This window comes from Panthera leo, chromosome C1 (assembly GCF_018350215.1).
Source record: "Panthera leo isolate Ple1 chromosome C1, P.leo_Ple1_pat1.1, whole genome shotgun sequence".
In the NCBI taxonomy this organism is placed as follows: domain Eukaryota; kingdom Metazoa; phylum Chordata; class Mammalia; order Carnivora; family Felidae; genus Panthera; species Panthera leo.
In genome coordinates, this window is record NC_056686.1 from 157,794,918 (window position 1) to 157,819,559 (window position 24,642).

Sequence of the window (24,642 nt, forward strand, 5' to 3'; positions counted from 1 at the left end):
CAGTTTCTACTTAATGGTTTATAAAGAGTGGAAGTAACAAAGTAGTATGTAAAAATAATAAATTGCAGTTAAAAATATTAAACCCTGTAATGAGATTTTCTTTTTATATTCTAGTTGGAACCTAGCTAGTGTAGTCTTTTATTAGGAGGAAATCCCCCTCAGCCACATTTTTGATTTAAAGACTCATTTACAGTCTTTTAACATGGTACCTTGATAAGAATCATATTGGTCTGCATTCTGTTTATGGATATTGTAAATATAGTGATAATATGTTTCTGGCAGATTAGATATCACTGTTAATTTTTTTTCTTTTTCATATTACAGGTTTTGCAAAAGGCATCAAATTAAATCAAGTTCAAATATTCCCTGTGTCCCCAAAGACTTACTGATGATGTCTGAATTTGTTCTTCCAAGATTTATTTTTTGTCTTATTCAGTACTTAAGAGAAGGCTATAATGAACCAGGTATGTTTAATCTACTCTTTGTTAGTAGTCTTTTTAAGTTTCCAATTAACAGAATTTAGTATGAATAATGAAGTGAATTTTTTTCAGATATCATTTTTTTTGTTTACCGTGTTTTATGACAAGACTATGAAATACAGATACTAAATAAAAACATACTTTAGTATATACATCAATTATATAACCTAACAGATACCTTATAATCTTATAACCTTTTAGTAGGCACAGTTTGGAACTTTCTGTTCCTGAGATCATAGATATGTTGAATCAAACTTAGTTGGCCTTTTGCGGATGAGGAAATGATCATTTTATGGGGTTAAAGTGACTTTACGATTATATTGTGCTATAACAGAATTAAGAAGTCCTGGAAATGTGTGACTTTAACTTAGATTTTTAGAAGATAAACTACTTTTTCACCAGTTCTCTTTCTCTCTTTTTTTTGTAGATGTCTATATATTTTTATTCACCTCCATATATAACAGCTTATGAGAGAAATTGCTCACTCCCATCTTACAGGTAGAATGTATGGGTGTAAGCATCATGATAGTATTGAAAAGAAAAAAGAAACATGTAGATATTCTTCTTGCTTTTTAAGATTTAGTCACAATCTTGATTAACATACTTTACTAAATATTTTGGATTTGGATATTATCTGTTAAAGTCGTCAGTCTGACCTTGTAAGTTACAGATATCAATTAGTGTGGTAATTTACTTTTCTGATGATACTTGTATTTTTATCATTTAAGGGACTACATCTTGAATTACTTTTAGAGGTTTTAAATTATGTATTTACCATAAATAATCTTAAATCCAGTTTGAAACTATGGCACACGTTTTAATCTTCTGTTTATCCCCCATCATTGGAGTGTGAAGAAATATTTAGCATCTTCATCATTTCTAAAATACCATGTTATTCTCATTGTGAGCAAACACTTATACTACTGTATTTCTACATTTTAAACAAAATCTACAATCCTTTGTTAACTACTTCTACCCCTCTCAGAGCATATAAATATAGAAAGAAATATTACTTAAAATATAGGAAGAAATATTACTTTGATTTAGCCTCAAACTACCCTCTCTTTGGAATGAAGGACCTGGAGGCCAGCTGGTTATTGAACTTGCCTTTTGTGCTATTTCTCATATACTAGTTAATAGAGTTTTTGGGAATTTACATTTTGTATTATAAATGTCCTATTTTAGAAGAGTAATAGGTAGAAATCATTTATTATGAGAACTTTAAACCTTACCATTAGATCAGGGAGCAATTCACACAAAAGTACATTATGTTTATTTTTTCCTTTAGTTACCTTTAGCAGTTATAAAAGGTAGATGACCTAGGTACATAGCTTTGATAATTATTTGCTATTTATTTGCTATTTAATTTGATAATTATTTGTTTTGCAAATATGAATAGAAGCACTTTTTTGTTTTCAGATGAACTTCATGAACTTAGGTTCATGAAGATTTCCTTTCTGTATTACGACTTGTGCTCAGCATTCATTTCTTCTTGCTGTGCCAGAAAAATTACTACATTGCTTTGTGTAGAGATCACTGTTTAAAATTAAAGAAAGGACTTGAAATCATCTAATTCAGCGTAATAGAAACTCAGAGATCTTGTTGTTTGGCAGATGCCTTGAGTTCCATTTCTCATTTCACTCTACAATCCTCAGACCAGTGTCAGAGCTCATCTAGAACCTTTGCAAATGTGAATTAAATATCTGCTGTGTTACTGCCTAAGTCATCGGGGAGGATATGAAGATGAATAATATACAGTATTAGTAATCCACTGAGAAAGTAAGGTTTTTTAGTTTTGGGTCTCAGGAGTCAAGAGTTACCTAAAATTTCATTCACAGATCATCTTTGAGCTGGGTTGTGAGTTCCTTGGGGGGTAGAAACTAGGTTTTATTTAGTTTTGCTTCTCAGTGCCTATCAATGTAGTAGGTACTGAATAAATATTGAATGAAATTGATATCCCCTTTCCTGGACACACAGGCCCCCCATTAGCTCCCTTATGATGCATCTTCTTTGCCAATTATATCTGAGCTCTAAATCTCATTATTTATTTCTTCCTTTAAGACTCGGTTTCTCTGAAGAATCACTTTTTTTCCCCCTCCTAAATATTCTTTTTCAGTTGCTGTACAACTTTCTACTCTCTTCCTCTAGCTCTACTAGACATATCTTGTCTGGTATCTTAAAACTATTTTAGTAAAAACATTCATGTTTATGAAAACAGCTATTTTTCATTTTGCTTGCTTTGACCTCCAGCTAACATGAGTTTGTATTTTTAGAATATGATAGAGGATGGGTTATTTGCTACACAGGTTTAAATTTAGAGCTGACATAATTTTGTTCTAATATTCTTACACTACTCTCAATATTATTTGGTTTCAAAATGTCTTGTTTTATTTTAGAGAATGATCTTACTTTTTCTTAAACACTAATTTTGAAATGATGTTATGATTACATTTATATATTTGGAAGTATAGGACCCTCAAATTGAATTCCTTTTAACCAGATTAAATGCTTAATATCTTATGAAGTCATCTCTTTTCCCCCTTTACCTTTTCTCAGAGAATTGAATTCCTGAGCAAGTCTACCCTAGGCTGGGCTCTGGGTGGATAACTACCTTCTAAACTGAGTTCTTATATTTTTTGATTATAAAATACTCTTACCCAAGTTGCTATAATTTGAAAAGAATAAAATATTGTTATTCTTAGCAAAATATCTTAAAGGAAGTTAATTATATGTTTTTACAGCAGCCGATGTACCATCAGAAAAAGACCTTAACAAAGTTCTTCAGCTTTTGGAACCTCAAATTTCCTTTTTAGAAGATCTAACTAAAATGGGAGGAGCGATGCGGTCTGTTCTTACTCAGGTTTTGACAAACCAACAAAACTATAAAGATCTGACTTCTGGTAAGTAAAATGTTAGAATAGAAGAAAGTTAGAATTTATTTATGTTACTGTAATCATAAGAAATTGCATATTTTCAAACTTAAATGCAAAATGTGGATTTTTTTCCCCATAGAATGCTAAAGCTGGACGTTATTAACTTGGAGTTAGCACTAGAACCCAGGTCTCTTCAAAGTTTTGGTGTGACATACTCATAATTGTACTCCACCTCCCCTTCTGTAAACAGTAACAAAACTACTTCTGTGTCTTCATTTTTGGTATTCTGTACTTTTGGGTTATATTGCATAGAATTTTATAATAATGTAGAGTTTAAGTTAAAAACTTCGAATTGCTGAATATGTTTGTACATGATATATACTGTTATATAAAATAGTACAACAAATATTCAAAAAAAATTTTTTTAACATTTATTCGTTTTTGAGAGACAGCAAGAACAGAGCATGAGTGGGGGAGGGGCAGAGAGGGAGACTAAATCCAAAGCAGGCTCCAGGCTCCGAGCTGTCCGCACAGAGCCTGACTCAGGGTTCGAACTCATTGACCACAAGATCATGACCCAAGCTAAGTCAGACACTCAATTGAATGAGCCACCAAGGTGCCCCAGTACAACAAATATTTTAAATAGCATTATTTTTGCTGGCTTATGAAAACATGCTTTGAAAATTGAGGTTTATCTTTTCTTTAGAGTGTGAAATTTTCATATGTATTGTAAACCATATGTTCTTCAGAGGTTGTCTTATCTGATATGTTTACTTTTTCAACAAATACTTATTAAGCACCTACTATGTACTTGGTTTGGGGGTAAGTACTGGAGCTTGGAGCAGGGAATTTAAGTAGTAAACCAGGTAATCCTATCCCTGCCCTTATAAAGCTTAAGGACTGGTGAGTGAGATGGCATTAACAATTATATTAATACAGTATAGAAGGGAGACTTGATTTCACTGATGGGGAATGTGGGACGCTTCACTGAGGAAGTGATATTTAAAGTAAAACCTAATGGTTGAGAGAAAGTCATTTAGCTAGAGGGTGAGCGGGAATTGGGTGGTAATGGGATGGAATTATATTCAAGGTGGAGGACATCCTCTGCTTCTGAGTGCGGGGCTAGCTCTTATGTCATAAACAACATAAAACTAGAAAAAATGTGAGGAAGCTGTTATTAGGCATTGTACAAAAGGCAATACAAGACTATAAACCTTTGAGAGAAAGGAAAACATGAGACGAACGCCACGATTGCTTTGAATATCTGTCGGGGGATAACTTCCTGACTGTAGTACAGCAAGCTGGCATTGAAGCAGAGTGTGGTTGTCCAAGTGAGCCAAGGAGGCAGAGATCACAGGTTAGGACAGTGGAAGCAGTTGGAAACTGGAATCTTTGGGGTAGAATACCAAGAGGTATTAGGGCAGATGAATGAGGGACCCCTGAAGGTGGTTGGCTGAGGACGGAGATTCACCTGTACAGTATGAGACTGCCTCAGGCTTACTAGAGAGTCACTATAGAGTGACTGCTATTGGGTTAAAAGCAGAATAGTGGCATTAGAGGTTAGGCAGTTTTGGGAGACATTGGCGTTTCAGCCCAACCAGACTGGAGAGACCTTGTTAATACCCCAGGTATCTAGCTGAGACACCTTCGAGTAAGGTCTACCCTAGGTCAGATTTAATGAAGCCTAAAACCCTGGCAGATTCTGCAATGGAGACAGAATTTAGAGATTATTCCTGTCACTTAAAAAAAAATTTTTTTTTAATGTTTATTTGTTTTTGAGAGAGAGAGGGAGACACACAAACCGAAACAGATTCCAGGCTCTGAGCTGTCAGCACAGAGCCGACAGGGCTCGAACTCACAAATCGCGAGATCATGACCTGAACTGAAGTCGGACGCCCAACCTACTGAGCCACCCAGGTGCTCTGTCACTTTAGAGGGCCTTTTGAGAACCTTAGGCTTTCTACAGACCTGCCCTTTACAAATTTTAAAACCAAACCTTCATGAGTTTGTGATCAGGCTATTAATTGAGTAGTCCACTAAATTAAAATTGATACTCTTCAAAGGAAGATAATAGAATTCAGAATCTTCTATAATATGTCCTTAGAATGTCCAGTATACAATAAAAACTACTAAACATGCAAGAAAATAAGTTGTGCACTATAACCAAGAAATAGGGCAGTCCATAGAAATTGATCTTGAAATGGTCCATATGTTGGATTTAGCAGATAAAGACATTGAAGCATCTATTGTCAATACATTCAATAAATTAAAGGAAAATCTATTTAGATAACTAAAAGTAAATATGCTGTTAATGAGTGAAGAGATCAGGAATCTTAGCAAAGAAATATAAACAAAAAAAGAAATTCTAGAACTGAAAATTAGTGTTGAGTGCAATAATTGAGAAAATTTACTGGATAGATTTAGCAGCAGATTGGAGAGGGTAGAAGAAAGACTTAGTAAATTCAAAGACAGATTAATAGATCATTCTATCTAGAGAACAGAGAGAAAATACAAGAGAGTCTTAGGGACCTGTTAGACTAAATTGGATCTAACATGCCTATAATTGGAATCCCAGGAGGACAGGAGAGTATGAATGTGGCAGAAAAAAACATTAGAAAAAATCCTGACTAAAATTTCCCTAATTGGATGTAAAACATTGACTTACAGATCCAAGATGCTTAATAAACCCCAAATAAGATAAATATAAAGACTATCAGTCACACCTGGACACCTCCTAGATTCCATGTTGAAATATTTGTGGATGACAATGAGCTTACTTTTTTAAAAAGGACTAAAAAAAGGTCTAGTGTTGAAATTAAATGAAGGTAGGGTGATAGTGACACCAGTAAGGCTACCACATCAGGTTGGATCCATGGCTCTCATAGGCCATGTGATATTGTATGTGATATCCTGAATGTGTTGGGAATTCATGGAAATATATATATTTTAAATGTTTATTTTTGAGAGAAAGAGTGGGGGAGGGGCAGAGAAAGAGGATGACCGAGGATCTGAAGCAGGCTCTGTCAGCGCAGAGTACAGTACGGGGCTCAAACCCACAAACTGCGAGACCATGACCTGAGCTGAAGTCGGACACTTAACCAACTGAGCCACCCAGGCGCCCCAAGCATGGAAATATTCTAAGCTTAAGAGTGACATGATCAGATATGTGTTTTGAAAAGATGATTTGCTGTTTTGCCAAAATAGATGGGAAGGGGCAAGAACAGAAAAGCTCTGCTATAGTAGCCTAGGGTAAAGATGATGGTAGCTTGTATTTGAGTTTTGGTGATAAAGCTGGAGAGAGATAAATTATACCTGGTGGTCTGTTATTCTTCAACCTTACTCAGAAACTCAACTGTTGTGAAAGAAAGCAGCAAGTTGTTCTTAATCATTGTAAGAATGTATACCTTAGGAAAGATTTATGGTAATTGTCTTTTATTTCCACAATTCCTTTTTAATTATTTATTGAAATTAAAAAACAACACAACAGAAATGCTTGAGTGATTTTTAGTGATGGAAATCACATTAAATTTTGATCAAGAAGTTTAAAATTTGCAGTCTAGCTTCACTGCTTATCACCGCTTGCTTACTCACTGGCTATGTTATCTTTGTAAGCCTCAGCTTCTTCACTTTTAAAAATGGTGATTATACATTCATTTTTCTCAGGCTTGTTGTGAAGGTTGGTAAAATACATTTTGTTATTTAAAAAGTATTACAGTATTACAGTATTAAAAAGTATTACACCTGGATGGCTCAGTCAGTTAAGCGTCCAACTCTTGATCTCGGCTCAGGTCATGATCTTGGCTCAGGTCATGATCTCACAGTTTTGTGGGTTTGAGCCCTGTGTTGGGCTCTGCACTGGCAGCATGGAGCCTGTTTGGGATTTTCTCTCTGCCCCTTTGCATGTGTGCACATGCCCACGCCCTTTCTCAAAAATAAGTAAACTTAAAGTATTACAAAAATTTCATCCATCGTGATTGAGAGAAACACATGGCTTTTATTACTCAGGAGACATGTAGTCATTTCTCATATAGGACGCTTAGAAGGTCTTTATTTTTTTTTTTAAATTTTTTTAATGTTATTTATATTTGAGAGAGAGAGACAGATCAGGGGAAGGGCAGAGAGAAAGACCAAGAAGACAGTCTGAACCAGGCACCAGGCTCTGAGCTATCAGCACAAAGCCCAATGTGGGCTCGAACTCACAAGCCTTGAGATCATGACCTGAGCCGAAATCAGATGCTTAACTGACCGAGCTACCCAGGTGCCCCAAAGGTCTTTATTCTTTATAAACTAAATGTAATTGTTTGTGTTACACTAAATGTAATTGTTTTTAATATTGGACTTGAACTGAAGGATAGATGTATTCCTGTCTGTTTTAATAAGTGCTAGAGTGGTTTTTTTTGTTTGTTTGTTTGTTTGTTTTGTTTTTTGTCTTTTTTTAAACCAGCCCAGAGAGACATTTAAAAAACTAAACTAGGGGCTCATGGGTGGCTCAGTCGGTTAAGCATCCCACTTCGGCTCAGGTCATGATCTTGTGGTTCATGGGTTCGAGCCCTGTTTTGGGCTCTGTGCTGACAGCTCAGAGACTGCAGCCTGCTTCAGATTCTGTGTCTCCCTTTCTCTCTGCCCCTCCCCTGCTCATGCTTTGTGTCTCTCTCTCTCTCTCTCTCTCTCTCCCAAAAATAAATTTAAAAATACTTTTTAAAACAAAACAAGAAAACCCAAAACTGTTCTGGGGCACTTGGGTTCAAGCCTCACATCGAGCTCTGTGCTGTCAGCACAGACCCCGCTTCAGATCTTCTGTCCCTGTCTTGCGCGCGTGCTCTCTCTCTCAAAAATAAATAAATCTTAAAAAAAAACCAAAAAACGCAAACCAAAACTGTTCTATTGCAATTATTCAGGCTAGCAAGGAGAGAAAATAGAGAAAAGGTCAACAAGTATTAAGTTCATTTATGTATTTTTATAATCAAGAGATTGAGATCTTAATTTAAGATATGTAATTTGCCTAAGAGGTGTCCAATGCCATGGTATTTTGGCTTTCAGAGAGCGAATAATCTTTTTCTTTTTTCTTTTTTTTTTTTATTTAAAAAATTTTTTTTAAACGTTTATTTACTTTTGAGACAGAGAGCATGAACGGGGGAGGGTCAGAGAGAGAGAGGGAGACACAGAATCTGAAACAGGCTCCAGGCTCTGAGCCATCAGCACAGAGCCTGACGCGGGGCTTGAACTCACAAACCGCGAGATCATGACCTGAGCCAAAGTCGGACGCTTAACCGACTGAGCCACCCAGGTGCCCCAATCTTTTTTTCTTTTCTCTTCTCTTCTCTTCTCTTCTCTTCTCTTCTCTTCTCTTCTCTTCTCTTTTTCTTTTTCTTTTTCTTTTTCTTTTTCTTTTTCTTTTTCTTTTTAAAGAACTCTCAAAATACATGTTTTTCTTTTACTGTTATTCCATGCTCCATAAATATATTAAAAAACAAAACAAAAATTGGCAATAATTAATAAGCCGCAATGCTAAAGTGAAAGTTCCAGGATTATGTAATTCTAGAACTTAAGGTTTTCAGTATTACTTGGAATAAATTAATTTTAACTGATACTTCTATAGAAATTATACTTTTAATTCTTGTGATAGAAAATGTGATGGAAAAAGTTTGATAAAACAAATTAAGAGTAATCTCAGTTATAATGCTTGAACATTCCACCCGGGTATTATTTTATCCAGGAAGCCTTTCCTAAGTATTTTGCTTTGGGTTAAGTCTAGCTGCACAGTACTGTGAGAGCACAGATTGTCAAACCAAATGGTGAAGTCTAATACACTAAATTGTCATTTACCGGATTATCTGCCTTTCTCTGCCATGAGTTTTCAGGTTCCTTGAAGGCAGGAATTATACCCTTATTAATCTGTGTACCTCTTGTGCCTTGCTTATAATCTCTGGCATATTTTACATTTGTTACCTAGTAGATTTTATTATTTGTTATAAACATGCTGTGCAATTTTGCCTGAAGCTGTTTTATATTATTCATTCTAGGGTTCTCCTGCCATTAGAATATTCAGCTCTTTTATATATATATTAGTTACTGAGATCGCTTTACTTATATTTTGAATGGAATTTTTTTTCTGATTTTAAATATTAGGTCTTGGAGAAAATGCTTGTGCAAAGAAAAGTCATGAAAAGTACCTTATAGCTCTGAAGAGCTCTGGACTTACCTATCCCGAGGATAAACTTGTATACGGTCTACAGGAACCATCAGCTGGCACTAGCACTCTGGCAGTGCAAGGTTTGTCTGTTTAATTTGAACAGTGGTGACTTTTCTGTGTTAAAACAGAAAGACCCTCACACTTGACTTGTTGTTGGAGAAATTTAAGTAATGTGTCATTCCTTGGTGGTAAACATGTAGAAGCAAGAAAGAATAGATTGGCCAAAGAAGAGAATACATTTCTTAAATGGAATTTGGTTAAGTTTATTTAAGGTCCTGTTTTTAGCTCATGAAGAAGGTAGCAGTTGCTATTTAAGAGTAGCCCAAAACTTTAGTATCTTAATATTTTAGTAAACCATGATATAAAAAGAAAGAGATCCTTCTGAAACATTATTTGTGATGATTAAATCTGGATTTTCACTACAGATTTCCTTTGAAGTATAAACCTATATTAGGCCCAAATTTATTAAAGATAAATGTTGAACTCTCCCAAGATAACTGTCAGAATGAGTTGTCTTAATGTAACAAAACTTAGCTTTTTTTTATGTCTCAGAATAATTTTAAAGTAAGGCAATACGTAACAGCTATGAAGGAAATTTTTTTTTTTTTCCTTTCCAAAGGTTTTGCGGGTGCAACAGGAACTTTGGGACAACTAGATTCTTCAGATGAGGTGACATTTAAAATTTAAAACTTTTTGCAAATACAAGTTTTAGAACTGTATAGATTTGTGGATGTTATCTAGTTTAAATTTCTCATTTTGTAGACGAGGACACTGAAGCCTAGAGTGAAATAATTTAGCCAAGATTGCAAAGTTACTAGCTTTTTACTTCTGGTTTATAATTCATTTCTTTCTTCACAGTTCAAAAGTGGGAGATAGAAAGAGATAGCGATTTCTCCTAGGAAGATATCCCCATGTTGACCCAAATTATCCTATATACAATGAAATTGTTTTAAGAAATTTAGCTTAGTCTAGAACAGTGTATTAAAAGAGTATAAAATGTAACTGCTTAAAAAAATAAAATGTAACTGCTTTTCCAATTTCATAACAAGTTATACCTTATATGTTATATCTTATTTTAAAAAGCAGGGAAATGGGCTGTCAGTTTGAAATTTCAACTTTTATAGTACTTATTAGCCAAATAGTAGTGTTTATTAAATATGTCTGATAAATCCTTTAGAACATTTAAGTGATCAAATATACAAATATTTGTGTACAGTTTTGATGCTTATGAAATTTAAATTTCACATTTTCCTAAAATTATACATTTAATGATTAAAATTTATTTATTTTTTGATGTTTGTTTTTGAGAGAGAGAGAGAGAATGAGAGAGAGAGAGGGCATGAGCAGGGGAGGGACAGAGAGAGACACACACAGAACTGGAAGCTGATTTCAGGCTCTGATCTGTCAGCACAGAGCCCAATGCGGTGCTCAAACCCATGAGCCACGAGGCTCGAACCTACAAGCTGTGAGATCCTGAGATGAGTCGAAGTCAGATACTTAACCAACTGAGACACTCAGGCGCCCCAGTGATTAAAATTTAAAACCTAAAAATTGTGTTATATTAAAACATACACTTTTTCTTTGAAAACCCATTTTGATTTGAAAATATCACATGAACTAAGAAAAATATCCTTTTTGAAAACATGATTTCTGTTATTGATGTCTTGTAATTGATTTAATGCCTTATAATTTGAACTTCCTGGTAGTATTTTTCCCCTCTAAAAAGGCTCTCACAAAATGCAACATCTTATGGAGTCCCTTTTTGGACAGTTTTAAAGAGTTTTCAACAAATTGGAGAGACAATTTCATAGGCTGTTTACAAGTTTGACTCTGGAATTAGAGTGCCTGGGTTTGTTTCTGGCTCCTGTACCAATTAGTAGTGTGACTTTAGGCAAGTGTCCTAACTTCTCCATGGCTAAATTTCCTTTTCTGCAAAATGGAGGTGATAATAGTATTATTGCCAGGAGTTATTATGAGGATTGAATGAGTTCATATATGAAAGCACTTAAACTAGTGCCTGGCATATTGTGAACACTGTATATGTGTCTGTTAAATAAGTTAAAATAAAATCATAAAAAAATTAAATTTAAAATCATTAAAAATAGTGCAAATGGTTAGCTAAAACTTTTGTTTTTTTTTAACTTTAAAGATAAGTTACAAAGAACATTGCTATAATGATGAATTGGAAAACTTGTATTTAAAATAGATTCTCAAAAGTACATATAAACATTATTCATTATTCCAACCAAAATAATAATAATTCCATTTCGAAGCTAGTGGAGGGGAGTGATGGAGGTAGGAATACTAATTGTTCTTATGTCAAAGAAGGAAGAGATTGGATAATAGACGTGGTTTCAAATGACTTATTCTTCTTTCCATAAGGGCATTTTATGGGGAGGCAAAATGGCCTCTAAAAAGGCAAGATCTGGGAATACTAGGAGTTGAATATGAATGGGTGCATGGACATTTTTGGTTTAAAGCCAGCCAGATAGGAAAGGAGCCTTGTATCTATTGTCAGTAGAAACTTTAGAAAATAGTTCCATAATGAAATGGTTTAGTGATGTTACAGAACACTTTTAAAGATAATCTAAACGTTTTATGTGATTTAGAACAATAAAAACCTATACTTATGTTATATGATGGGATAAAATTTTCATATTATTTTAGCATACCTAGCGTTATGCATTTAACAGCCATGCTAATAATTCTGCTTTACTTCCATGAATTGAATTTGATTTCTGGGCATGTAGAAAACTGATCTTCAACATAGATCCTTTTCCTCTGTCTAAGGAAAGTAGTAACAGTCATTTTGTCTTGGCCTAAACTCTCCAGATTGCCTTTTTAAACTGCCAGGGGAGATTTTAATTGTATATAACTGCATTACAATAACACTGTATTTTATGGTAGGGTGCTAGAAGGAAATCCTTTTGTGTATGTGTGTGTGTGGGGGGGGGGGTGGGGGTGGAGAGAGAAGTAATTTTTGTGGGGGTATCAGAGGATTTGAAATATGGCTTTTCTTTGTTCATTACCATTGCTTCTAGTCTGTCCTTACATCTTCTGTTCCTCTGTTCTTTCCTTTTGGATTCTTTGTTTCAGCAACTTTTTGTGTGTGATATGGTTTTATTACAATAATATATAATATTTTGTTCCTTGATTATGATTGTGTGTCAGTGTGAGTATCATATTAAAAACATCTTGATGGTGACAGCTTCAAAATACTTCATTTCTTCTATCCTCAAAATACATCATTTTTTGAGAGTATCTGAGAAGAATTACTGTTAGAGCATGTGATACATATTTAACTTATGTAGTTAAAAGTACTTTAGACTTTTTCACCTTTATTTTTTTTATTTTTTTATTATTATTTTTTTAATGTTTATTTATTTATTTATTTATTTTTTATTTATTTATTTATTTTTAAATTTTTTTTTTCCAACGTTTTTTATTTATTTTTGGGACAGAGAGAGACAGACAGAGCATGAACGGGGGAGGGGCAGAAAGAGGGAGACACAGAATCGGAAACAGGCTCCAGGCTCTGAGCCATCAGCCCAGAGCCCGACGCGGGGCTCGAACTCACGGACCGCGAGATCGTGACCTGGCTGAAGTCGGACGCTTAACCGACTGCGCCACCCAGGCACCCTGTTTATTTATTTTTGAGACAGAGAGAGACAGAGCATGAATGGGGGAGGGGCAGAGAGAGAGGGAGACACAGAATCGGAAGCAGGCTCCAGGCTCTGAGCCATCAGCCCAGAGCCTGACGCGGGGCTCGAACCCACGAACCGTGAGATCGTGACCTGAGCTGAAGTCGGACGCTCAACCGACTGAGCCACCCAGGCGCCCCTGACTTTTTCACCTTTAAATCACATTTTATAATTAAAATTTTAATCTCTTTAAAAGTACTTTTTGTAATTTACATTTTTTTTTAGTTTATATATTTTCTAAATATATGTGTTTATTATATTTTCATAAAAATGGGGTAATTTGGGCATTTGCAAACTTAAAGAGTTTCAAGTGAGTTGTTTAGCTGGAAGTGCATTGAAGGGCTATCTACTTTAGTTTTTCTCTAAGAGAACCTTGGGCTTTAGAGTTAGGAAGACCTTAGTTTGAATTTTCTTTCATAATCTTGCTCTGCTTTTGCCAGGTTATTTAACTTCTGAACATCCATTTTCTCTTGGAGAAATGAAGGTGATTATGTTAGGATTAAATGGGATAACGTATAAAGTACCTATCATGGATTAGGCATAGAGTAGACTCTTGATACATGTTTTTGTCTGAGTACTTCATGTGAGAAGTGGTTCAAATATATGAATTTTTGAGCTGTTGTGGGTCATATTATATACATTTCTATTTATCGTTCCGGAGGAAATAGTTTGCTAAAGCATGTTTTAAAAGAATGAAGTTTATTTTTATTTTTATATTTATTTATTAAACACATTTTATTTTTTTCACATTACCTGTCAAATTTTCTTTGGCAAATTTACTCCATATACCAAATATTCAATTTAGAGCTTAGTTTATATTTATATAACTGAGTGCCATTCACCAAGATACCTTTCTCTAACCCCTAATGGTTTATTTATTTATTTATTTTTTATAATTTACATTTAAGTTAGTTAGCACATGGTTCAACAATGATTTCTGGAATAGATTCCATAAGCCCCTTACCCATTTAGCCCATCCACTCCTCCCCTAACCCCTCCAGCACACCTCTGTTCTCTATAAGAGTCTTTTATGTTTTGTCCCTCTCCCTGTTTTTATATTATTTTTGCTTCCCTTACCTTATGTTCATCTGTTTTGTATCTTAAAGTCCTTTTATCAGTGAAGTCATATGATATTTGCCTTTCTCTGACTGACTAAATGCACTTAGCATAATACCCTCTAGTTCCAGCTACGTAGCTGCAAATGGACAAATGAAGTTTATTTTTAAAAATTTAATTGAGATATTACCTAAATAATGCACAAATACATTGTAGTTGTTTTCCATGCAGTTCAGATAGAGTAAAAGTCCTTTCTCTATCCTCACTAGCACCAGCTCTTCTTTGGGTAACTACAGTTAATAGTTTGGATGTCCTTGACAGACCTTTTTCCATGGAGTTAAATAACCATATGTTTACAGAAATGTGTGTGTGCATGTGTGTAAATAAAAGGTGTTGTGCTATTTTATGGCCTTCTTTTATTTACTGCAAAATGTATTGTGTAGATCCATCTTTGTCAGTACTGTTCTTTCCATTTGCTGTACAGTAATCTGGAATATGAATGAACTACAGTTTGTCCAATCATTTCTTTAATTTGCAGTTTTTTCTTACAAGGTGCAGTACTTACATTTCTTTTTATGCAGATGTTCAAATAGTTTTCTAAGGTGGAATTGTTAAGTCACAGGATATGCATATCTTAAATTTTAATAAATTATATTTTTCTGATTATAAAAATCACGCATACTTAAAATGAAAAATGTAGAAAAGTGTAAAAATAAGATCATTACTTAGGACTAATTGTAGAAGAGTTTTAGTGATAAAGTAAAGAAATTTCCTATTTTAAGATTATAATCACAATTTTTTATATAAAAACACTTATTTTTATTGATTTGTATACCACAAGGTCTTTGCTTTTTGGTTCTGAACACATTTTCAAATCTTGAGCTGGAAACAGAAAAATCAGGGGCTCTTGGGTGTCTCAGTCAGTTAAGCATCCAAGTTGATCTTGGCTCAGGACATGATCTCATGGTTTGTGAGATCGAGCCCCACATTGGGTTCTGCGCTGATAGCATGGAGCCTACTTAAGAGTCTCTCTTTCCTCTTCTCTGTGCCTCTCCTCCGCTCACATGAATTCTGTCTCAAACAAACAAAAAAATAGAAAAGTCATATAGTACAACAAAAACAAAAATGAGAATTAGGAAGGGGCAATTTGGTGGTTATAAAAATTACTAATGCTAGAGCTAAAAGAAACCTTAAAGTGCATTTTGCCTAACTTTCTTATCAATGAAGAAGCTGAATTCCATGGAAATGACAGGTTCACTCAAGCTAGTGAATTTCAGCTCTAGTTAGTAGAGTTGGAAATGGACTCTAGGCCTTCTGTCTAGTTGGTTTAGAGTTCTTTCTATAAAGCGGATAAACCGCTGATTAATTACTATTACTGTGCAGCAGATTTCTCCTAAACTTTGTGGCTTGAAACTGCTCTTTTTCTTTTTCCTTACAATTTTATGACTCGGGAAATTGGGAACTGTATAGTTTGGCATTTCTCACTTGGGTTACCTCATGCAATTCTAGTTAGTTATTGCAGCCAACAACTAACTGCATTGCAACTGTAGTCATCTAAAGCTCAGCTGTGGTAGAGATTTAAGGTGGTCACTGACAGGCCTAGGAGTTGATTGCTGACTGTCCCCAGGGAACTCAGCTGGCTTTTCATTGGAGTGACTACCTGTGGCTTCTCTAGCATGGGGTCTCACGTTGTTACATAGTTACTGGCTTCTCCCAGATTGAGCAGCTGGGGAGCAGAATCTGTACAGCCTTTTCTGAGCTAGCTTTGTAAGTTACATAGTGTCCTTTCCAGCTACATTTTATTAGTTGCGAGTTGTGAAGATGGGCCCAGAGTCAGTGGGAGGGAACATAGATCTCACCTTTACAGGGAGGATATCAAAGAATTTGTAAACACATGTTTAAAACTTCCATAACCAAGATGTGATGTCCGCCATTGTTTTCCCTGGATTCTCTTGATATCCAAAATAATGACTAACAAACCAACAATTAATTATAGATTTTTCCATCTATTCAGTCTTTTTTTTTTTTTTTTTTGGTTGGAAAAACTATCGCATGATAATGAAACATCACTGCAATCAGAAATGACTTTTGTAGGAGTTTTCCTTAAGTGTAATAGTTACTGTGGTACATCAAGAAAATGAAAGCTTATATTTACGATTATAAGATATTTTTTTAAAAGGTGATGAAAAAGAATGAAATCTTGCCATTTGCAGCAATGTGGATGAAACTGGAGGGTATTATGCTAAGTGAAAGAAGTCAGTCAGAGAAAGACAGGTATCATGTGATTTCACTCATATGTGGAATTTGAGAAACTTAACAGATGACCATAGGGGAAGGGGAGGAAAAAATAAGTTACAGAGAGGCAGACCATAAGAGACTTAAAAAAAAATTTTTTTATTTATTTTTTATTAACTTGTTTTATTTTTTATTTTTTAAAATTTATATCCAAATTAGCATATAGTGCAACAATGATTTCAGGAGTAGATTCCCTAGTGCCCCTTACCCATTTAGCCCATGCCCCCTTCCACAACCCCTCCCGTAACCCTCAGTTTGTTCTCCATATTTATGAGTCTCTTACGCTTTGTCCCCCTCCCTGTTTTTATATTATTTTTGTTTCCCTTCCCTTATGTTCATCTGTTTTGTCTCTTAAAGTCCTCATATGAGTGAAGTCATATGATTTTTGTCTTTCTCTAATTTCACTTCGCATCATATCCTCTAGTTCCATCCACGTAGTTGCAAATGGCAAGGTTTCATTCTTTTTGATTGCCGAGTAATACTCCATTGTATATATATACCACATCTTCTTTATCCATTCATCCATTGATGGACATTTGGGCTCTTTCCATACTTTGGCTATTGTTGATAGTGCTGCTATAAACATGGGGGTGCATGTGTCCCTTTGAAACAGCACACCTGTATCCCTTGGGTAAATGCCTAGTAGTGCAATTGCTGGTTCGTAGGGTAGTTCAGTTTTTAGTTTTTTGAGGAACCTCCATACTGTTTTCCAGAGTGGCTGCACCAGCTTGCATTCCCAGAGAGACTCTTAAATACAGAGAACAAACTGAGGGTTGATGGGGAGTGGTGGAGAGGGGAAAATGGGTGATGGGCATTGAGGAGGGCACTTGTTGGGATGAGCACTTGGTGTTGTATGTAAGTGATGAATCACAGGAATCTACTCCTCAAGTCAAGACTACACTGTATGTCAAGTAACTTCACAAATAAATTAAAAAAAAATTATATTTACCTTTGTGAACTCTTTTTTTAACTCTGTAAAGGAGAAAGTTGATGAAGGGATAAGATAGAGTATGATAGAAGAGTACCTAGATATACATTTTCTTGAACAAATACCTATTTGTGCCATTTCAAAATTTCATTAAGGCTTTTAAAGCTATATTACATTTTTTTTCCAACCATAGGCACAAATGGTATATTTGCTTTTAGTATTTATATTTGAAATTTAATGAAGACCTGGATATTATTTAAGGATTGGAGTTTCTACACTCTTACCCTGCAGGCCCATGAGATTATTGAGCAAACTCTTTTCATGATTTCATTCTTGTAACTTAACAAATGGTATGAAAAGACAGGATGAGAAGAGAGCAGTGATGTTTTAATTACTACTATAGAAAAGTGATTATAACAACTAAAAATGTTTTAAGAATTTAGAATTGGAGAGACTCTAGAGGTAAGGTACTCTTAACCACTTTGTTTTAAAAATGAAGAAACAGATTTGGAACTATAACAGCAGCAAGATTTCTATTTGTAAAGTTTTATTTGAATGAGGGTATATATTGCAGTCTACTTAAAGTATATTATTCATACAGGTTGTGTCAGATATTTGTCCCCGCTGTCCCTAGAGTAGCAGAACATTATGTACTCAGCAGTGCTATTTATACACATGACATTCTTCATGCTACTTACTAATACTTATTCTTTTTTTGTATAGCTCATATGAAATAGGAGTAGAAAATGTTGTTTGTGTTGTATGGCACTGAAAAGAAAATAAGCACATTTAACTTTACAGAGTATTTTAAAATTTATATTTGTATTTTTTGTTTACATTTATTTATAACCATCAGATAATTCAGTTCAAAAGAATTATCTCTGTAATATATGTACATGGGTCTAATTAGAGAATTTATCAGAGAAAATAGTATCTTTTAGAGGAAGATAACTTTGTAAGGAAAGATTATATTCACTGTGGCCATTACCATAGCAGTGTCCATTTATCTGTGTGCAGTGACCAGATCATTTATTTCTGTGGCATTGACGTACTTAGCTGTTCATACAAATGAAAACATTTAGGACACTTTTCCCTCTGTGAAACTGTAAAAATATGAAAAATTGAAATATAGAAAAAAGTATAAAAAAAGAAAACATTTACCTTCAGCTGTACCATCCAGAGATAACCATTGATTTGTTTTTTTACTTCTAGTCCTTTTTTCTTCTTACTCTTATATAATTGAGAAATAATCACCCAGCAAAATAAGTTACTATGTAAATATGTTCTCAATACTCTTGCCTTTATTCAAGACAGAATCCAAATGAACAGTTAAAAAACTAATTTGTCAAACTGTAGCAAAAACAGGATTATTGAAATTGAAAGTCAGAGTTGCTTTTCATAAATTAATAGGTAAGGGAAAAAATTATTTTTAGTTTTGGAGGTGTAAGAGTGGGGTAGGGAATCATAGAAACTTTTGGTTGGGAAGGCCTTAGAAATGTCTATTGTATTTCTTTTCCAGTGCAGGAATTGATTTTACAACATTCCTGATAGTTGGTAAGCCTTTTCATAAACACTTCGAGTGATAGGTAGTTTACCTAGTTCTGAGGCAACTTGTTCTTTTGTTTGATAGCTCTAATTATTAGGAAGTTCTTCTCAATACTGTGCCAAAATTCTATAATTTTCACACATTTCTTATTTTTTCCTGTAGAAAGATGTTTGTTTTTACTTCCATAAGATGCCTCTTTAAATATTTAGCTTTAGTTATTTAATATTCTCTGCTGTACATACCTTTTTTTTTTTTTTAACCTATTCACTCCCTTTTAAATCTGTGATCTAATTCAGTATACAATCATGGGCTATCTTTCAATCAGCATACTGTTTGTTAAGGTCTCAAGTTTTTTTTTGTTAGCCTTCTAGCAGCTGTGCTAGACTGTTCACAGGAGCCCAGTGGTGAAAAATAAAATGCTTAGGATTGACCCTCTCACTCCCCAACACTTAAAGCTGACAAGTTAGAGTTTCCTCTCTGCTTTGCATTTGTAGAATTGATTTAAAGTAAACAATCTGATTGTAGTGGCTTACTTAAATCTTTATTTCATTTTATTGTTCTAGCCCCTCAGGATCTTTGGATTTTAGTTTTATAACCTGCTATGTTAAATATTCCTTTTAGCCATGTATATTCTTTTTTTTAAATTTAAATTTTAACTTTCAGTGCAGTATTGGTTTCAGGAGTAGAACTTAGTGATTCATCACTTACATATAACACCCAGTGCTCAACATGACAGGTGCCCTCCTTAATACCTGTGACCCATTTAGCCCATCCCCCCACCCACCTCCCAACATCAACTCTCCATTTGTTCTCTATAAAGAGTCTCTTATGGTTTGTTTCCCTCTCTCTCCCTTTCTCCCCCTCTCCCTCATCTGTTTTGTTTCTTAAATTCCACGTATGAGTGAAATCATATGATATTTGTCTTTCTTTGATTTGTTTTGCCTAATACATTCTGGCTCCATCCACGTTGTTGCAAATGACAAGATTTCATTCTTTTTGATGGCTGAGTAATATTCCATTGTATTTATACACCACATCTTCTTTATCCATTCATCAGTTGATGGGCATTTGGGCTCTTTTCATAGTTTGGCTACTGTTGTTAATGCTGCTATTAACATTGGGGTGCATGTACCCCTTTAAATCTGTATTTTTGTATCCTTTGGGTAAATACCTAATAGTATGATTGCTGGATCCTGGGGTAGTTCTATTTTTAACTTAAAAAAATTTTTTTAAGTTATTTTTTTAATGTTTATTTTATTTTATTTTATTTTATTTTACTTTATTTTATTTATTATTATTTTTTTAAGACAGAAAAACAGAGCGTGAGCAGGGGAGGGGCAGAGAGAGATGGAGACACAGAATCTGAAGTAAGTTCCAGGCTCTGAACTGTCTGCACAGAGCCCAATGTGGGGCTTGGACTCACAAGCTATGAGATCATGACCTGAGCCGAAGTCACAGGCTTAACTGACTGAGCCATTCAGGCACCCCTATTTTTAACTTTCTGAGGAACCTCCTTGCTGTTTTCTGGAGTGGCTTGCACCAGTTTGCATTCCTGCCAACAGTGTAAGGGGGTCTCCCCTTTCTCCGCATCCTTGCTAATATCTGTTGTTTCCTGTGTTGTTAGTTTAAGCCATTCTGACAGGTGTGGGTTGGTATCTCATTGTGGTTTTGATTTGTATTTTCCTGATGAAGAGCGATGTTGAGCATCTTTTCATGTGTCTGTTAGGCATCTGGATGTCATCTTTAAAAAAGTGTCAGTTCATGTCTTTTGCCTCTCTCTTAACTGTGTTGTTTTTTGGGTGTTGAGTTTGATAAGTTCTTTGTAGATTTTAAACACTAACCCTTTATCAGATACTCATTTGCAAATATCTTCTCCCATTCTAGGCTGCCTTTTAGTTTTGTTGATTGTTTCTTTAGCTGTGCAGAAGCTTTTTATCTTGATGAAGTCCCAATAGTTCATGTTTGCTTTTGTTTCCCTTGCCTTCAGTGACATGTCTAGTAAGAAGTTGCTCTCTGGCTGAGATCAAAGAGGTTTCTGCCTGTGTGATCCTCTAGGATTTTGATGGTTTATTTTTGTGTATGGTGGAAGAAAGTAAGTGGTCCAGGTTCATTCTTCTGCATGTCATTGTCCAGTTTTCCCAACCCCATTTGTTGAAGACACTGCCTTTTTCATTGGGTATTCTTTCCTGCTTTATTGATGATTAGTTGACCATATAGCTGTGGGTCCATTTCTGGGTTTCTATTCTGTTCCATTGATCTGTGTGTCTGTTTTTGTGCCAATGCCATACTGTCTTGATGCCCACAGCTTTCTGATATAGCTTGATATCTGGAATCATGAAACCTCCTATTTTGTTTTTCTTTTTCAGAATAGCTTTGGCTATTCAGGGTCTTTTGTGCTTCCATACAAATTTTAGGGTTGGTTGTTCTAGCTCTGTGAAAAATGCTGATGGTATTTTTATAGGGATTGCATTAAATGCGTAGGTTGCTTTAGGTAGTAGTATAAACATTTTAACAATGTTTGTTCTTCCAACCCATGAGCATGGAATGCTTTTCCATTCTTTGTGTGCTCTTTAATCTCTTTCATAAGTGTTCTATAGTTTCAGATCTTTTATTTTTTTGTTTTTAACTTAAATCCAAGTTAGTGTAATAGTGATTTCGGGATGGAATTTAGTGATTCATCATTTGTATATAACACCCAGTGCTCATCCTAACAAGTGTCCTTCTTAATGCCCCTCTCCCATTTAGTCCATCCCCCCACCCAGCAGCCTTCCACCAACCCTCAGTTTGTTCTCTGTATTAAGAGTCTCTTACGGTTTGTCTCCCTCTCTGTTTTTATATTATTTTTGCTTCCCTTCCCTTATGTTCATCTGTTTTGTATCTTAAATTCCACAAAAGAGTGAAATCATATGATATTTGTCTTTCTCTGACTAATTTCGCTTAGCATAATACCCTCCACTTCCATCCACGTCGTTGCAAATGACAAGATTTCATTCTTTTTGATCGCCGAGTAATATTCCATTGTACCTATGATGGAATACACATCTTCTTTATCCATTCATCAGTCAGTGGACATCTGGGCTCTTTTCCATACTTTGGCTGTTATAGATAGTGCTGCTATAAACATTGGGGTGCACGTGCCCCTTCAAAACAGCATTCCCGTATTTAAGGAGAGAGAGACAGAGCGTGAGCCAGGGAGGGGCAGAGAGAGAGGGAGACACAGAATCCGAAGCAGTCTCCCGGCTCTGAGCTGTCAGCACAGAGCCCAATGTGGGGTTCGAACTCACGGACTGTGAGATCTTGACCTGAGCCAAAGTTGGATGCCCAACTGACCGAGCCACCCAGCCGCCTAGCACTCCTGTATTCTTTGGACAAATACCTAGTAGTGCAATTGCTGGGTCATACGGTAGTTCTATTTTGAATTTTTGAAGAACCTCCATACTGTTTTCCAGAGTGGCTGCACCAGTTTGCATTGTCAGCAGCAGTGTAAAAGAGTTCCTCTTTCTCTGCATCCTTGCCAACATCTGTTTTTGCCTGAGTTTTTTATTTTAGCCATTCTGACAGGTGTGAGGTGGTATCTCATTGTGGTTTTGATTTGTATTTCCTGACGATGAGTCATGTTGAGCATTTTTTCATGTGTCTGTTAGCCTTCTGGATGTCTTCTTTGGAAAAGTGTCTATTCATGTCTTTTTCCTGTTTCTTCACTGGATTATTTGTTTTTTGGGTGTTGGGTTTGATAACTTCTTTATGGATTTTGGATACTAACCCTTTATCAGATATGTCATTTGCCAATATCTTTTCCCATTCTGTCAGTTGCCTTTTCGTTTTGCTGATTGTTTCCTTTGCTGTGCAGAAGCTTTTTGTCTTGATGAGGTCCCAGTAGTTCATTTTTGCTTTTGTTTCCCTTGCCTCCAGAGACATGTCAAGAAGTTGCTGCAACTGAGGTCAAAGAGGTTGTTGCCTGTGTTCTCCTCTAGGATTTTGATGGTTTCCTGTCTTAGGTCTGGGTCTTTCATCCATTTGAGTTGATTTTTGGGTATAGTGTAAGAAAGTGGTCCAGGTTCTTTTTTCTGGATGTTGCTGTCCAGTTTTCACAACACCACTTGCTGAAGAGACTCTTTTGTCTATTGGATATTCTCTCCTTCTTTATCAAAGATGAGTTGGCCATACATTTGTGGGTCTATTTCTGGGTTCTCTATTCTGTTCCATTGATTTATGTGTCTGTTTCTGTGCCAGTACCATAATGTCTTGATGATTACAGCTTTGTTATACAGCTTGAGGTCTGGAATTGTGATGCCTCCAGCTTTGGTTTTCAGGATTGCTTTGGCTATTCAGGGCCTTTTCTGATTCCATACAAATTTTAGGTTTGTTTGTTCTAGGCCTGTAAAGAATGCTGGTGTTATTTTGATAGGGATTGCATTGAATATGTAGATTGTTTTGGGTAGTATCATGTTCTTCCAATCCATGAGCATGGAATGTTTTGCCATTTTTTTTGTATTCTTCAGTGTCTTTCATAACCTTTATCTGTAGTTTTCAGTGTATAGATTTTTCACCTCTATTGTTAGGTTTATTCCTAGGTATTTTATGTTTTTTGGTGCAATTGTAAATGCAATCGATTCCTTGATTTCTCTTTCTGCTGCTTCATTATTGGTGTATAGAAATGCAACTGATTTCTGTACATTGATTTTATATCCTGTAACCTTGTTGAATTCCTGTATCAGTTCTGGCAGTTTTTTGGTGGAGTCTTTTGGGTTTTCCACATAGAGTATCATGTCATCTGTGAAGAGTGGAAGTTTAACTTCCTCCTTGCCAATTTGGATGCTTATTTGTTTGATTTGTTGGATTGCTGAGGATAGGACTTCCAATACTATGTTGAATAACAATGGTAAGAGTGGACATCCTTGTTATGTTCCTGAACCTTAGGGGGAGAGCCCTCAGTTTTTCCCCATTGAAGATGATATTAGCTGTGGGTCTTTTGTATAATGCTTTGATGATCTTTTGGTATGATACTTCCATCCCTACCTTCTTGAAGGTGTTTATCAGGAAAAGATGCTGTTTTTTTTGCCAAATGCTTTCTCTGCAACTATTGAGAAGATCATGTGGTTCTTTTTCTTTCTTTTATTAATGTGATGTATCACATTGCTTGATTTGCAGATATTGATCCAGCCCTGAATCCTAGGAATAAAACCCACTTGATTAAGTGGATTAATCCCACTTAATGTATTGCTGGATCTGGTTTACTAGTGTCTTGTTGAGAATTTTTGCATCCATGTTCATTAGGGAAATTGGTCTGTAGTTCTCCTTTTTAGTGGGGTCTTTGTCTGGTTTTGGAATCAGGGTATTGCCTTGTAGAATGAATTTGGAAGTTTTCCTTCCATTTCTATTTTTGGAACAGCTTCAAAAGAATGGGTGTTACTTCTTTTTTAATTTTTAAAAAATGTTTATTTATTTTTGAGACAGAGACAGCACATGAGTTGGGGAGTGGCAGAGAGAGAGGGAGACGCAGAATCTGAAGTGGGCTCCAGACTCTGAGCTGTCAGCACAGAACCTGATGTGGGGCTTGAACCCACGAAC

At 35.4% G+C, this 24,642-nt stretch overlaps 1 protein-coding gene across 4 annotated transcripts in view; it reads left to right on the forward strand.

Annotated features, from left to right (window-relative positions):
- The window catches only part of UBR3 (ubiquitin protein ligase E3 component n-recognin 3), a 235,953-nt gene that overhangs the window by 35,676 nt on the left and 175,635 nt on the right, over window positions 1-24,642 (forward strand). For 3 of the 4 annotated variants that reach the window (XM_042949066.1, XM_042949067.1, XM_042949069.1), the window contains exons 2-5: window positions 325-464; window positions 3,221-3,379; window positions 9,482-9,625; window positions 10,165-10,214. In XM_042949066.1, coding sequence (XP_042805000.1) covers window positions 325-464; window positions 3,221-3,379; window positions 9,482-9,625; window positions 10,165-10,214 — 493 coding nt within the window. Of the gene's footprint in view, window positions 1-324; window positions 465-906; window positions 978-3,220; window positions 3,380-9,481; window positions 9,626-10,164; window positions 10,215-24,642 lie in introns of those variants that run through there. The other variant, XM_042949068.1, reaches the window with a different exon arrangement.